General features: G+C 39.0%; 1 protein-coding gene across 2 annotated transcripts; it reads right to left on the reverse strand.

The window, feature by feature from the left end:
* Nucleotides 1–344: 344 nt before the first annotated feature.
* Nucleotides 345–7673, reverse strand: LOC307030569 (membrane progestin receptor gamma-B-like). 2 transcript variants are annotated; one of them, XM_079667071.1, is made up of 8 exons: nt 7598–7673; nt 6794–6921; nt 4373–4578; nt 4126–4252; nt 2915–2959; nt 2508–2598; nt 1715–1859; nt 345–1352 (listed from the first exon to the last, which is right to left on the reverse strand). In XM_079667071.1, the coding sequence occupies exons 1-8, from the start codon at nt 7649–7651 to the stop codon at nt 1078–1080; spliced, it is 1071 nt and encodes a 356-aa protein (XP_079523197.1). In that variant the 5' UTR covers nt 7652–7673; the 3' UTR covers nt 345–1077. The 2 variants fall into 2 exon arrangements, with proteins under 2 accessions (XP_079523197.1, XP_079523198.1); XM_079667072.1 differs by lacking the exon at nt 2915–2959.
* Nucleotides 7674–17131: the final 9458 nt, after the last annotated feature.

Below are 17131 nucleotides of genomic sequence, written 5' to 3' on the forward strand. Positions count from 1 at the left end.
CACACAGCAGACATGGCGGTCAGTAGCGGAAGTCCCGCCCCTTAACATCTAGCCCGATATTACTTGGCTGAATCATATATTTTTTTATCATGTTTCAAAGATTAAAATAAAGTGTAGAAAGAATTTTATATTTCAGTTGAAGATATAGAAAAAATATAATTTTAACGCCAAATACGTATATATGCAACAGCAATTTCAATCCAAAAAAAAAACAAGAACATCACATAAGAACCATAACAAAGAAGATCAAATGAATGAGAGGGAGATGTAAAGATAGTTTAAAGATTGTTTTTCATGACAACGTTGAGTGTTTCTTTAAAAAAGAAAAACGAAAGGCATTTTTGGTAAAATGTTTATTTGAAAAACAATAATAAATAATATTGCACATAAATACTTTTCAGTTTTTCATCATTAAGGCACAATGTGGCACGTTTCAAAATTATACAGGGACAGAAACAGCCATAATATGAGGGACATAAACGACTCTGTATTTAATCTGTGTTACATATAATACATTAACAGTCATTTAAATCTAACTTCATTAAACTGCTTCTTTGAAGGCATCTCATAAATTCCCTTCCCTTGTCAATACGTTTCATGTTTTATGCGAATGATGTGCATATATCAAATACATGCACTCACAAGCACTTTAAATGCAGCACTACAATTTAAAATTGACAGTGATGTTAGCATTTTTTATTTTACATAGATGCTGTTCCTTGATGCTGGCCATCACTTCATACTCCACGTGAGTGGAAATCAGAGTATTGAGCAACAAATAGCTTATAAACATATACAGCAGTGCCTCATAGTGTAGTTTACATCCTACATTTGTATTTTTTTAAACAGAGAATTTCCAGTTTGTGCAAGTTATCATTTTAAGTTTACTGACTCATGTAACAGCAATCATCCCAGTGATGTCTGTAGACCAAACACCACCATAACTTTAATGCAGATCAGCTCCTCTTTGCTCAGGAGTCTTCTTTAAAATGTTTTTATGTCCCCCTATTGCACTCTATGTCTGCATGTGTTGTGAAGTGCTGGGAATCCTTAGCCGTTGCTAATGGAGCCAGAGGTTCAGCAGCAGGGGCAACTCTTAGCATATACTTTCTTTAGACCATGTTGCCTTTCTTTACAGACTGGAGCAGAGAGGAGAGGTAGACTGAAGAGGAGGATGATAGTCACATTCACCACCACACAGAGCAGCCCTGCACCCACTGAGTTGGAAAAGGTGATGGGTATGGAATTTTGAAGGAGCCAGGGTCGCCGTGTCATCATGTCCTGTTCAATGGCCTTCATCTGGAAGTGTGTGCCGAGGATACCGCACACATGGAAGAGTTGATGGCTGTGACCTGCAGAGGGAGCAGTCGAGTTGTCTTTAAAGCAGCACACTGACATGTCAAAGTGAAAAACAGTAGCAGTACATTCAAGCCCTCAAGTTTAGGAAATTAACCTTCCGTATCATTTTCTATTTTGTTGAATAATGCTGCAGGTTTAGAACATAATCATTTTTATAAACGTATTGATATAATCAATTTACTGTTCAAAGTTTCTTTACATTTTTCCTAATTGGCTTTGAGAACTTCTTTCAAATAAGGAAGATCTAATTTTAGTGCTGAGGGGAATAGCAGACGTATGTGGTAATTCTCTGTAGGTGTTTGTCACACTGGGAAAAGAAACCAAAGCTTATGACATCAATAGCTGCTCCTTGTACCTATGTAGTCGAAGCTGCCAGGTGCCAGGCGCTCAGGTAAATGTGTGGCAAACAGAAAGCCTGTGAGGAAAGCCAAGGTGATGTGTTTGCAGTGGAGGATGTTTGTGTCATTGTCTGCACAGCCCTCTCCTACACACAGAAAAACCTGTAAATAAAAAACACACAGAACAAATTAAAGTGTTACATCCATTATTACTATTTTCTTCACCATGAGGCATAAACTCTTAAAAAGTAGCTGCTAGTTCTCTCTCCCATGAAACTGATTGAAATGTAGCACTTGAGTACCACACTTCCTCACAAGTAAACCTCAGGCTGATCAGAATAAATAGGAAATGTATGAAAGGTATCTAGACACTTAAGAAGGTAAAACTCTCTATCTAAGTTCGTGTTAGCGTTTTCCAAGAAGCAATGGCAAGCATCCTGAGTCCTTACTGGAAACGTTAAACAACTCTAAACCCTGTGTTGTACTACGACAATAAATGAATCTTTAACAATAAAACTGTGCCTCCTGTCTCAATGCTGAAAAAATAGAATGTTAACTTGTTCACTGTAAGACTGGATTAATATCATATCATAACATTATATGAAAGTGTAAGCATTGAGCACTAGAGTCAATGATCTACCCTGAATGAAAAAAATGTAGCTCCTTAATGTTTAGCGAAAATGTCATTCCAGTTAAAGATTAACCACTTTGTTAAATATGAGTTTTATCTCTGACACTTTAGAGACACAAATCCTTTCAGGTTTGTCTTTTGTAAAGACACATGTGTGAGGTAAAGAGATGTGCACGTACCCTGTAGAACAGAGGAATGTTGTCAAACAGGTAGGGGTAGGCAAAGGCAACAACACGGAGGTATTTGCTGAACTTTGGACTCACAGGAAATCTGAAAAAAATTGAATAATTTGTTCTTAATTACACAGTCAGTGCAACCCGCTAAAAAACATGTTCTGCCACGCCAATCGGCCCAACTGGAAATAAAATACAATTGGGGAATCAGTTTAGGGTTTGTCTCTATAGTCACGATAGGGTTACACCCAGAGAGTAACTCATGAAACTCAACAATGTCTCTGCGATGAAGTTCATCTCAAGACATGTCAATACTCACACGTGTTAAATCAACATGCTCAATCAACATACATTAAGATGGAATAGTGAAACTATAGGATGAGCAGAATTCTTGCCAAATGCATTGTCTTTACCTCTTTACGATGTCATGATTATATTGCAGAAATGGTAAGCCAAGCCTTAGCAGCGGGGAGAGATGAGTGAAAGAACAATAAATTAGCTATACTGAGAGAACAATAATTCAGAGAAAAGATAACAGTGCGGAGAATGTGACAATGGTTGTTGAGTATAGAGGGGAAACAGTGTTGTATTGATACTGAATGGGTGAGAAAGTCCCACAACGTTTTGATTTCCCAGTTTCATTGTATGATAAAATAATTCTTGATCTTGATGAAAACCATTCACTCAGTCTTGCTTTTTATGCCAACCGAGGTATGGTGGGATTTATCTCACACAGAAATTCACAAATATCTGAAACCAGTTATGCCATACAATAGGACAGTGGTGAAGAGCAAAATACTTAAGTAAAAAATTGGTACAATATACAACTTTAGATTTTCTGATTACTTATATATCTTCTCCACTCATTGTAAAAGTGTTTTATTTTTACTACACTGCATTTATTTGATACCTTTAGGAACACATTACTTTGCATATTCAGATTATTAATGCAAGATCAAAAGTAAGTATTACTACACTGTACTATTGCTACTTTTAATTAAAGGGACAGTGTACAGGATTTGGCAGGATTTAACAGGATTTAGCGTTGCATTGTAAACAATTGAATACCCCCACTCACCCCTTCCTTTACAAGCCTTCAGTAATTTACCATTCAGACAAACAAACGCTAAGCTCTGCGACTTAAAATTGGGGATAACTGATGTTAGCTTTTTGTCAGGAAAATGCAGGCTCATTATCATGTTAAACTTTTGTTCTGATAGAAAACATTTAGATGGATTTTTCTCTGTGTGAATTTACTGATTACATTACATTTAGCTGACGCTTTTATCCAAAGTGACTTACAATAAGTGCGTTCCACTAACAAAATACAAACTTGAAGAAAACAGAATCATATAAGTACATCAGGTTTCATAGAGCTAAAACATTTCAAGTGCTACTCAACTGGCTTTAGATAAGCCAGCCCTTTATTAGTATATAAGTGCTCTGTTAGTAATTCTATCGCTCGAAGTGGAGTCGAAAGAGATGAGTTTTCAGTCTGCGCCCAAAGATGTGTGCTTTCTGCCGTCCTGATTTCAATGGGGAGCTCATTCCACCATTTTGGAGCCAGGATAGCAAACCCACGTGTTTTTGCTGATGGGAACTTGTGGATCTGTTCTCAACATACCTGGAGTAGCAGGCCAGGCCGGTGCACACCACAGTGTTGAGCACAGCTATGGGGACGTAGCATTGGTGGAAGAGGCTGTTCACCCACTCGTCCGGGAAAACATAAGCTGAGTAGCTGATTGCAGACCCTGCAGCAGGACACACGACAGTAAGAAATTGTAAACTTGCATTGTGCTGTTAAGCAAAACTGAATGCAATTATTCCCACCAGTTTGAATCAAGGTAACAACATTGTGTGCGTGGACCTACCCAGGCTGTAGAAACTAAGGGCTCCATAATCGAAGAAGAAGCAGATGTGGCGTGCCCGCTCCGACATGCTGCTGAAGGTGTGAGCACAGCTGGACGCCAGCGGGTAAATGCAGCAGGAGAGCAGGAAGATGACCAGAGGCCAGGTGAAGAAGTCCTTCCACGCTGTCAGTATCAGCACCACAGTCCCTGTCTTCCATAGAAAATACCTGCGGGGAGAAACAAATAACACCGAGATGATTATATTGGATGGTGCATTTCTGAGTTTTTGTGTGTCTTTATCGTAATTCTGTCATTTAAAATCACTTTTGGAAACCTTATCATCATATCCAACGTCAAGCTTTTGGCAGCAATACAAAAAGGACAAGCGAATGAATATCTAAACATGACTGATATAAAAAAGAAAACACACAAACCACACCAAGTGAATGTTATCAGGAGCTATAGTTGGCCTTGTGTGTCTATTTCAACATGTCTCATTAAAAAATCAACATTATTTGTGCGTTTCCCCGTTACTGAGCAGTTAACTAATTGAGATAACTCATATGAAAGCCTCGAGCTCAGATCTGCTCATTAGCGGCTTGCCTGTAGGTACACCGAGCCCCAAGACACAAACAAACACCCATGTGACCTCAGCATATGCTCAACAACCCTACACACCACACACACACACACTGACACATGCACACACATACACACACTTTCTCCATCAACCATACAGTCAAAGCAACTAATCTCAGCAGGAGGAAGTTCAGCAGGGCTCATGGGAGCAGTAGCCTCATCAGGAGACCTACTCTACTGTACATAAACACACAGCCATGCACAATGAAATGATTGCCCGTGTTAAATCATGTATTTTACTTTCACTCTTGTCAAAAAGAGAGGAGATGCTAAGCTGAGGGAGGAAGCTGAGCAGCTGACGTGTTGCTTTAATGGAGCTCAAATGTGTTGAGATGTGGAGTCGACAGACAAATAAAATGATCCTCATTCTTGCACTTAATAGCTTCAGCCCCTTTCCTTCTTCTTCCTGCCACTTTTTAACTTCCCTGTCTTCACCTGAAGGGGTTGCATCTTAGGTACAAATTAAGAAGCTGAGAAAACAACTGCAAAGTCTTCTTGAGTTTAATACATTTTAGAAGCAGGTATTGTGTAATCTTAGATTAAAATGTAACCTTGCATAAACGCTAACTGTTTTGTATGGGTAACATGAAAGTTGATCATACAAGGGTCACAAAGATTGTGATACCTTTACATAACACATAACTAAAGCTGTGAACTAAAGGAAGTCTGCAATAACTGTGTGTGTGTGTGTGTGTGTGTGTGTGTGTGTGTGTGTGTGTGTGTGTGTGTGTGTGTGTGTGTGTGTGTGTGTGTGTGTGTGTGTGTGTGTGTGTGTGTGTGTGTGTGTGTGTGTGTGTGTGTGTGTGTGTGTGTGTGTGCGTGTGTTTGTGATTGTATGGAATATTGAATGTTCCTTTTCCAGGAGCTGCACAGAAAATGTCTTTGTTCGATGTGTACACTTACAATAAAGTCAGTCCTTTTTTTTTCAAACAGACATCCACTGTAACTTTCCTTAAACTAGTAAAAACAAGGCTTCCTGGAGATGTCTAATTTGATGAGGGGGAAATTCCCAACAGGAAGCGTAAGTAGAATTATGAATTGATTAAAGAATAAATAAACTGTATGAATGCAGCTGTACTATGAGAGTACATTTGCACAAACACTAGAAAGCACCACAGGAGGTCTGTTGCACCCACATGTTGCTGGGATGGATGACCTTAAACACTGTCTTCATGTATAATCCTTCTCATATTACTTGAAGCTGTTGCTACCATGTCCAACTGCTTTATTACTGAAGTATGTCAAGTCTGCTGCTCTCCCGGCATCCATTTAACGACTTGAAGAGTTCATTTATGTAATAAATATTCGCCGGAATGTATTCACTGACATACACTATGAATGCCGAGCAGACAGATACTGTAACTGTGGGTATGAGCTGTACAAATGGTTTTGGTAGTCTTCAGATGGCAATGTGCCAGAACTGAACTATAAAACCACACAATGAGATTCGGCAATATTTCCTTACCTACAAGCTGAACAAGATTCCTTTCAACACGAAGCAGGACAAAGAAAACTCTCCCAACTGAAATTCAAAGTCACTAAGGATTTTTGAAAGATGTTTTAATTTACTAACTCTTCTGTAGGGAGTTGACTTTTTGGGATAACACTTTTCCTCTCTGGGATTAAGATTGTTCTTGGTTGATGATTGGTAACCTCTTACATAAATTAAGCCACTTCACAACAGCTGAAAAGGAAAAAAAACAGTACATGCAGGTGTGTCACATGTGTGTCTCCCAAACACATGTTTATGAGATTTATAATTGCAATGCATTGCAGCAAGGAAAGAATAATTGTCATCTGTACCAGGTGGGTAGAAAGTGGGTCCAGATGTTGAGCGTCTCATTGGTCAGCTGGAAGAGGCTCAGGATGCAGTCAGTGGCTGAGCTGCGGGGGTGTCGGTATCCAGAGACGATGCCGTCCTCGTGGAAAACCTTTAGAGAGAAAACGTTTAGTTTAGTCTGCAGCCAGTTTGACAAGTTTATTACAATATACATTTCTCCTGCTCTGGACACAGAAGAAATCTCCAAAGACATTGCAAATACACAAGATCAGGTGATGCTTAGTGGATCAAGTGTTGCAAGTTTGGGAGCGGGCTATGGGATCCCCCCAAAGATAAAAATGACGGGTCATAAGGTGACTAAAGGTATAGAATATATATATATATATATATACATAAACACATTTTCTTTTAAGGAAATGTATTTATATATATTTATTCTATAACCAATTAACTTGAACCTTTTATGGTTCATAAATATCTTGCAAATCAAACAATCTGGGAAGGAGAAATCACTCTCTAAACTTTGGTGAGAAGACATTGATTTGTTTCACCGGGGGTCATGAGCTTAAAACGCTAGAAAAGCTGATTTAAGAATACTTATTTACCTTATTTTGGCAGATGTTAAACTTTAACCTGCATTCACAGGTAAAACTTATCAATAAGATTTTAGAAATAAAAACAAGTTGTAAATAAAGGTATGACAGTTTTCTTTCTGTGACTTAATGTTATTTAAGTCTACCTACCAACCTTAACCTGAAATGAGTCACAGTGTGTGTAAGCCAAAGTGTCATACATGTTCAGTAAAGATAAAATGAAGATGAACTTACTTTGGGCACTTGATTGATGGTGAAGACTCGCGGTAATTTGATGAGGCTGAACATGATTATTCCTGTTGCTGCTGTCAGAGTGAGAGCAGTAGTGAGGCCAGTGGAGGCGCGTGTTTCTGTCTTTAAAGGTGTGTGTTGCCATGCTGCCCTCCCTTTTCAAACCCAGCGAGAATATCCAGTATACCTGTGCCACTCCTCCCCCTCCTGCTGCCTCTCTAGAGGTAAAGGGTATGTGCACACAGGTGTAGGCTCACATACAGAAAGGCATGTATACACACACACACACACACACACACACACACACACACACACACACACACACACACACACACACACACACACACACACACACACACACACACACACACACACACACACACACACACACACACACACACACACACACACACACACACACACACACACACACACACACACACACACACACACACACACACACACACACACACAAACACACACACACAAACAAGACCATTCTATAAGTAGAAGTCAAGTTCTTCTAGATCACATCTTGAGATGACCATTTACAGTAGGAATGTTGTTTCTTAAACAAAGCTCTCCATAATGTTATTGCATGATCCTCACACGAAGAGATGACAGGCAACCCAGTTAGGCGGGATGGATAAAAAGGATTTCAGAGCTGTGATTTTGCATTAACTTTTGGCAACTGGCGATGATATTTTCAACCATTTTCCTGCCAGAAACTCAGTCGAGGAGCTGAACCTAACAAGTGCTGTCTGAGCTTCAACCAGTCCAGATAAAGCCTTACAATGTGACTGAAGGGTGTGAATTGGTCTGGATGATAAGTCAACAGCTTTCCTTTCAGGCACTTTCTTGCTCCTCTCCTGGTTAAACTGCTGTGTCAAGTCTGCCCACACATGCCAACAGCAGCCGTCACGCCCTGCAGACCTCCCCGTCTATCTTGTTCAAACTCTGAAGCAATGAAAACAAATTTTTCAAATTTTAAAGATAAAAGTGAAGTTAATGCTTTATCTCGTTTGATAAAAAAACCTAAATTAGAATGAAATGCTTAACCCTCATCAGTTAATTCAAACTCTTCTAAAAGCATGTTGCTAATCCTTAGTTCAAACTCTGATTTTGTAACACCAAAGACATCTCAAAACCTTTGGCTGTGCTTCAATCCAAAACTATTCCAGTAATCCAACTTGTTTTGTTGTTAGTTTCAATCACAACAGCTCAGTGCCATGACCTATTACTGTAGTGCAGCAGAGCACCATGGGATCTCATTCAGCTCTCTCAGAGGAGCAGAGCTGCACTCAGAGCAGCATCACAGGTTCACAGCTGAAAGAAAAAAGCCTGTTTGGCTTGGTTTGGAGTCGGTTAGTTAATATGTAAATCAGTAAGACATTATGTGGCCACAGGGTAAACACAGTCAAGTGCAGAGCGCTTCGAACTTGGGGAGCCAAGAAGATAGAAAACAAGGTCAAGTGACAAGAATTTCTAGGAATATTGTGAAAAAAGTCTCAACCCTCACCTTTTTTCGTTGTATAGTTATCTCAAAGCGTTGCTTTTTTTAAATTGGTGTGACCATTTATGGCCTAATCACAACACTACATTTAACAAATCTGTTAACACGGGGTTGAAAGACGAAGCTTCACTGCCCTCTCAGGTTGTTTCAGGACTGTTACACTACTGACCCCACCCGACCACACACTGCAGCATTACTCATGGGTGTGGTCGGGAGGGGTTAGAAATATGCTCTGAGGAACAGTATCAGCATCGTTCAAGAGAATGCAGGTCGGGCGTGATTTACACCCAATGACATAGCACATTTAGCTACTCACACACAACTGATTCAAACAGCTCTGGTTTGCAATGGCTGGTTTAGCTAACTTTGAACAGCTAGTTCACAGGTAAAGCAGATTTTGTATCCCCTTCTGGGCTTTAGAAATGATGCAGGTTTAAGCCACTTGTGCATGTTCTTCACGTTTCTGTCCCAGAGGTTAGAGATCGATTTCCCCGAAAGCAACAGTAATGTGACCTTGAGAGGTCAACAGCAATAATATTTAAAGAACATACATTCACTTCTTTAACTCCAAGCTATTTGTGTGTATTATTTCCAGGTAATAATATTTAGTAGGTCTAATTTCCCTCCTATTTTGTAAAACTGTTGTAAAAAAAATCTACAATGAAACAGCATATCTTATTTTTAAGTTGAATTGAAGTTTATGAGTTTATGTAAAATTATAATATACTTTAAAAATAATTCCCCCTGAAATATAATCATGTGTAAAATCGAACATAACATACCTAATTTAACCTAATTACTGTCCATGAATACATCTGTTGAGTAATAATTCACAGCTGTGTGTTTTATATCAGTGTCTTATCAACTTGGTCTTCTGAAATCCAAAATGACCAATTTAATGGTTACAGGGTTATGACCTGATTAAACACACTATACTCAACAGTAAAGGAAATATGTTTGAAAAAAGTAAAAATAAATAAATGTATCAGCAAAATATTCATATTGACCAAACAGTATCCAAAAAAAGCTAATACATTATTTCATCTTGATTTATCAGTTTAAAGTCTATAATAGACATAGGCCTACATATAAACAAAAAATCAAGGAAATTACGTTATTTCTGAACACAAATACAGATAGGCCTACTCCAACAAAGGCATGAGGAAATATCATTACGAAGAATCCAATACTTTTAGGGGACACGTTTTTTTTCCTTTACTTTGCCATCCATCTATATGAATGAAACATAATAATGAGAATACAATCTGAGTCACAAGTCCTTGTTGCTCCTGTGCCTGCTGACACTTTTACTACTCCATCTCACCACATGGGGGCAGTGCTCTCACAGAGAAGCCGCAAAGGTGTGGCCTTGCACAGGCACTCACTTTAATCATGAAGATGTACACGGAGAAGGAAATGTCTGTTCGTGGTTTATCTTTAGACTTAAAGGTGAGGTATGTAATTTTGGAGAAACCACCTCGATCGCGCTAGAATTTAAAATTACACAACCCGAAAAAATCTGCCTCTTCCTTCAGACTTCCTTACTGAACCCCTCCTCCAACACACACTTACGCACATGACCAATGAGGGCACGAGATAAATGTGTGCACAGATGGAAGGCCGACCGGCAGGTAGGCCATCCAGTTATTTTAGCCGGGCCGCGGCTAAAATGATTGGTCTTGCTTTTTAAGAGGTTAAAGCGCTACGGCTTCCACAGATGACATTTTTTTATGTATTTATTGTCAAAGCATTTCATATATTCATTGCTATCGGGATGTTAAGAGCATTCCATGGAATATAACAAAAAGTGTTTCTGAAATGAATTACATAACCCACCTTTAATTGAATGTCTTTAGCAGATCTAAGTGTCCTCAAAAACGTACCCATAGATACTCAACATACTTAGATTCTTAAGACTTGCTATTGGTATTCTTTTTCTATGAATTAATGTATCCTGCTGTGACCTTGGACAGTAAATTAAAGAGCACAATGCAGGGACAGAAAGGTCCTGTCGCTCTGCGCGCTTCCTTTATCGAGTGTTAATGAGAAAAGTAACACATTTCGCTTCAGGCCAAAGTACTCTGTACTATTGGAGCCAAACTGGGCCTCCTGAGTCCTGAATGTTTGTGTAGCATCAGCACAAGTACTGAGGAGCTTCTCACATTAAGCATTCATTGAGTGGCTGCTGACGATGCAAACACCGCTTTCTTTAATATAGGGAGCACATTGTTTACCTCAGATGACTTTAAGATTGTCCAAAAGATTATAGCACAAATATTACATTTGAGAACGAACAGCAATTATTAATGTACATATAAAGAGTGATGGAAAGTAACCTGTACTTTAAATGAGTATTTCCAATTTACACTCCACTACATTTGACAGCTGTTACTCTGTAGATTCAGCCGTTTTAATTGGTTCCACCTTTAACCATCTACAACTTTGACAATGCTTCTTGCATGCATTTAACTATTATTATTATTATTATTATTATTATTATTATTATATAAATAAATCAGACTGCTTTTTTCAGCCTGTCCTCTTCCAAAAAACGACCAAATAGGTTGATTGTTCAGCAGCTTATGAAGACCTATAGTCACGTTTTAAAGTTTAGCACCTCTTGTGGTAAGAAACAACAATTTGCAGCATATGGGCATATGCTCCTGTTGACTGCAAACGCTGGTGGGTTGTATATTCAAAAATAACCCTCTCTGGAAAATCCTAAATTGTAGAATAGTTTGGCCATTAAAATTCTTTTTGAGTAAATGAGTAAAGGTAAAACTCATGTAGTACGGAACACGTCACATGAACGTGCCAGGCGGCGCGGTCCCGTGGGTTGGATCCACGTTCATAATGCTGAGGAAAATAACTCTCTCTATACAAATGTTCATACTGGGTAGTTTATTTAGTTCAAAATAAATTATCCAACGATTTACAGACGTCTCTTTCCCAATGTAAGTCAATGGGAAAAAGTATTTCCGGGCCCAGCGACTGATACGGAAGTGTAGTACCGCCATTTGGCCACAACGAATATTTTCCTCAGAGTCCGGCGCACTTCCTGGGGGCTTGGTCAACCCTCACGGGGTGAAAACAGTATTTCCGGTCTCAAAGTTTTCATAATAAAACCGGAAGTATTCCCCTCACTTTCAAATGATTATACAGCGATATATGCATTACTCATCCACTAAAAAACATCAGTTTATCCTTGTTAATTACACAATATTGATTGGTTTAAATTGTGTACAATGCTTTTGTGTTTTTAACGTTCGATTCGGAGAAACAAATAGTTTTTTCGGAGTTTAGGATGGCCGAAGACACTACACTACCCATAATCCTCACCAATCGTTGGGGACTACAACATCCGCTTTGCTTGACAAACCCCGTGATTAGTCCTCAAGCTCTGTGATTGGATGTTGGAGTGGCAGTGCGCCAAGGTTACGCCGAGCGTCAAACAGCTCTTTGAAATGGAATGAAACCACGGCAGACGATCCAAAACTGGACTCGAATGGGTCCAGCCCCCACCCCCCAGAACTACACATGCTGGCTAATAGAGGCGAAGTCCCTCCCCTTCCGGGAGCCTCCATGGGACCCCGGAAGCGGAAAATTATACATTGAAGTCAATGGAGAGAGAAAAGTTATCTTTTGATCCCGTTTGAATTGTGCCACGAATGACACATATGATGTTTGTCAATCTTAAACAATCATTTCCATGCAAAAAAAGTCACAGTTTGTCGTAAAAATGCTGAAATATAAGACTATGAATAATACGCAACTAGAAAGACTACAAATCCCAAATGCATTCTGGGTCGCGTAAGTGATGTCATAGGCGATAATGCTCCAAGACTGGTTGTGACTCGCAAAGCAAAGAGGAAGAAGAAGACTGATTTATTCCCTCCAATAAATATAAGAGATTGCTCCAATAAATTCACTTTTACAAGATGCCTGTGTGCTTTCTACGAGGTTGTAATCACAAAAGAGATCATACCACTTGCTCGTTCTATCGCTTCCCGTCTGATGAAAGGACCAGGAGTCGTTGGACCAAACATATCAGGTAATATACATGTTTTGCATGGAACATAGTCAAGTTAGCTACCTAGCTAGTAGCGAGCATGTTAGTTAGCATTATATTACATTACTTAGCCTTGTCATTTGTATTAGCCTTAACATGAAGTAAACCAAAATGTTAAACAGTAAGAGTAGTCATGATGGTAAGTATGTTGTGAAACATTTGAAGAGTAGCCTATCGCCCCCTCCACCAGGTGCTAAGGGGGCGGGAGGTAGGCTAACGCCACATTAGTATCAGCGATCTTTTCTACTTAATGCTATCTGCACAAATGGTTAACATTGACCATTAAAAGATCAGGCAGTTCAGGGAGATTTGAAGGAAGGAAGGCAGGCAGCTTTGCATGACATTCTTCTGGACGTGTTTCATTGTGATGATAGTGAGAGTGAGTCAATCTGTTTGTTGGAAAGACAGTAGTTGAGTGATTACTGAGAGAAAATTATTAAAAGAGATAATTATTCAGTGTTGTTACTTTAAAGTGTTGTTACTGACCTTTTTCTCTTTTATTTTCTTTACCTCACCTGTAACTGCTGAGACCCTGAGGAACATGCACACAGGTCTGACCTGCTCTGGTAACCTGATTTCCACTGTACGTAATAGTATTTGGTTATGGTATATTATTTATATACATCAAAGGCACAATGCACCCCTCAGAGACACATGTATTGAGTGGGATATTTTGCATTGGTCATGTGAAATCATCTTTACATACTAGAAAACTGTAGGAGCGGCAACTTGTTTTGAAATTGAATTTTTAATATCCGATAAAGTTGATCTGTTTTCTTTATTCTTCTCTCTTCCCAGCTCCATCCATCACCATTCTCTGTTCCTGCCAGGTCCTGCTTGCTAATCAATGCTCTAACTTTTTTACACAATTACAAATAAAGTCAATGTATTGTATGACATGAAGTTGTGCTTCATTCTGAGTCAATAATAAATTCATTCTGCCTTCAGCTGCAAAAATTATTGTGGACTGCACCAACATCCATGTAGCAGCCCCCCCCCCCCCCCAGTAAGATGAACCAAGCAAAGCTGACATACTCAACATACAGCTGTGCTCTTAAGTTTACATGAAGAATTTGTGAAATATTGGTAATAACAGGTTTAAATGATTATTAGTAATTAATTATATAATTTTATCATCGTAGATGAGCAGACAGGGAGCAGATGAGAAAAGCAGAATATGCAGCTGCCATTTTTCCACATGGAAAAGAGAAAGGGCCAAGTGTATTTGAGTGGACAAAAGAGAAATCCCAAATACGAAAAATAAAATTATACAATTTACAGATATGTATACAAATAAATACATATCCTATATACACCATGTATAATGATGGTGTATGATGTAGAAGGAAGTGTGGTAGATAACAAGTAAATATAGAGTTACATACAGATCCATGTTACAGCAAAAGATGGAATAACTAAGAAGCACGCAGTATAATAATAATTACACGCAACAATTAAACTGCTCAGCATCTCCACCACAATCCCAATCTGCTGTGTCCTGTTTTCCTCCCCTCTGCATAACACCCCATCACACATACGAAACACAACGCAGAGTCCGAGGGTGTTAAGAGTATGTTTATTTAAATGTCCTCCTGTCTACTGGCCAACACAGGGAGCATATGCTGGGTGTAGAATTGTTCCAGGAGGAGGAGATTTCCATGCCATGCAGGGTCTTTGGGGATGGGGATGATGATCCCCTCCTTCGTGGTCCACAGTAGCAGAGACTCCGGTCTGTGATTTGCAGCTGTTATATAATATACAATACATTTTTTTGAAAAACATTTGATCAAAAAATAAGGATTTGGTCAGGATCTAGAGTCAGGTGTGTAGTTTATTAATTAATCAATGCTCTCTACATTAGGAAAACACATACCAGTGTACCAGAGGGAGTCACACACAGCTGTGCCTAGATAACCAAACAAATTGACAACAGGGATGCAAACTCATCAGGTATGAAAAAGGTGACAAGGATCCGAGCCCCCTGACCCCACAGAATATCGGCTTTAAAATGAGGAATAACAGAGGATTTTAGCAGTCAGAACAACTAAAGCAGCAGTGTTAATATTAACAGAAACGCCATAGAGTCACATCTAATAGAAATATATAAAAAGCATTTATTTTAATTGTGTAGCAGTCAGTTTATAATTTTGGCAGCACTGTTGAGCATCTTGAAAATGTATGTTCAGGCCTCTGTGCAAGGCTTAGTCTTTCTATCTTTATAGCCACTGGTGTAAAGTAACTAAGTTCATAAACTCAACAAGTACTATACTTGGGCACAATTTTGAGATACTTGTACTTTACTTAAGTATTTCAATGTTTTGCTACTTTGTACTTCTACTCCACTACAGTTCAGAGGTAAATGGTGTACTTTTACTCCACTACATGTATGTAATACCTTTAGTTACTTTACAGATGTGGATGAATGATGTGAAATATAATCAAGTGTTAAATCAGACTTTAGTTCCACCTGGAGTAAATCCAAAAGCTACCCTGCAGTATACAAAGTCATTCAGACTAGCTGCACCTTTACCAGCTTTGAGAACACTTTCATGATCAATCATTATAAAACATATCATATTATTCTGAAATGGACCAATCTGCAAAATGACTACTTTTACTGTCGTTACTTTCACTATATTTTGATAATAATACTTTTCTACTTTTACTTGAGGAACATTTGGAATGCAGAACTTTTACTGTAACAGAGTATTCCTACACTCTGGTACTTCTACTTTTACTCAAGTACAAGAACTTAGTACTTCTAATTTTAATCAATTACAAGATATATACTTATACCACCTCTGTTTATAGCCTATGAAAAAAACGATTAGAAAACGAAGGCTAAAGCTAACGTTAGCAGATAGTGACAATGTATGCTAGTTAGCTAGCTCAACGATAATATTGCGACGGGAAAAAAATACTTTTCAGTGCACATCACGCTCTGCCGCTCCGACAGGGAGCTCTACTGTGAACACCTGAACGGCCCGTTCTAACAGCTGTTCACCAGCGGTCCAGTCTGTGCCACAGTGACTCCGGACGCACAGTTAATATTAACGAACGCACCGTAGGTAATGTAGCTGCTGAAGCTAGACCATCATCGCCGAGCAGCAGAGGCTTATTATACATCATGAGCAGAGCCGACAGGCAGGAAGACTCGAGCACACAGCTCGCGCTTCATTATAATATATATAAAAAAAGCTCGCGGCCGCACATTAATCCGGGTCCCAGACCCCCTCCCATACCCCAAAAATATTTTTATTGCAGATCTACAGGAATCACAAAAACGACCTATTTTGGATTCAAAACGGAGAATTTCGCCGAAAGGTGACAAGTTTGCATCCCTGGACAAGATAACCAAAATCCTTGAATCTACACACAGCAAATAAACTCAAATGACACAACGAGATGTAAAAAGGAGATCACACATATAGTCGATATAGAACTGTCCGCTTCAATCTGAAGAGCAACTAAAACAAAACACGGGAGTGTATCTTGTTCTTGTGAACACTAATGTTATCCACAGCATACACAGACACCACAAAGTTCTTAAGGAGAAAACTAGTTGCTAAAACAAAACACGTTAGTGTACCTTGTTAGCTAGCTGACATTAACCTTAAACATTGCACTCATATTACTCACTGAAACCTTGTAAAGCCGGTCCCGCATGCTGGCTCTTACAGAACCGCTCCCTTTCGTGTATGTACAGCTCTCAACATGCCCAGACTTGTAGTGATTTTCACCTCGTTTTATACTTTTTCGCCTCATTCTGAAAGAAACAGGTGAAATTGACTAACGTGACAGCCATCTTTGTGATGGTGACGCGTATTGTGCGAGACCAGAGACCTGTAGTTCACTGAGCGGTTTCACATAAAAAAAATTGTAACTTCACAATTTTACGACACATTTTTTATTTTTTTGACTTGCAAATTTTCTTTTAATTTGACAAACATCATAT

This window comes from Notothenia rossii (assembly GCF_949606895.1).
Source record: "Notothenia rossii genome assembly, chromosome: 2".
NCBI lineage: Eukaryota > Metazoa > Chordata > Actinopteri > Perciformes > Nototheniidae > Notothenia > Notothenia rossii.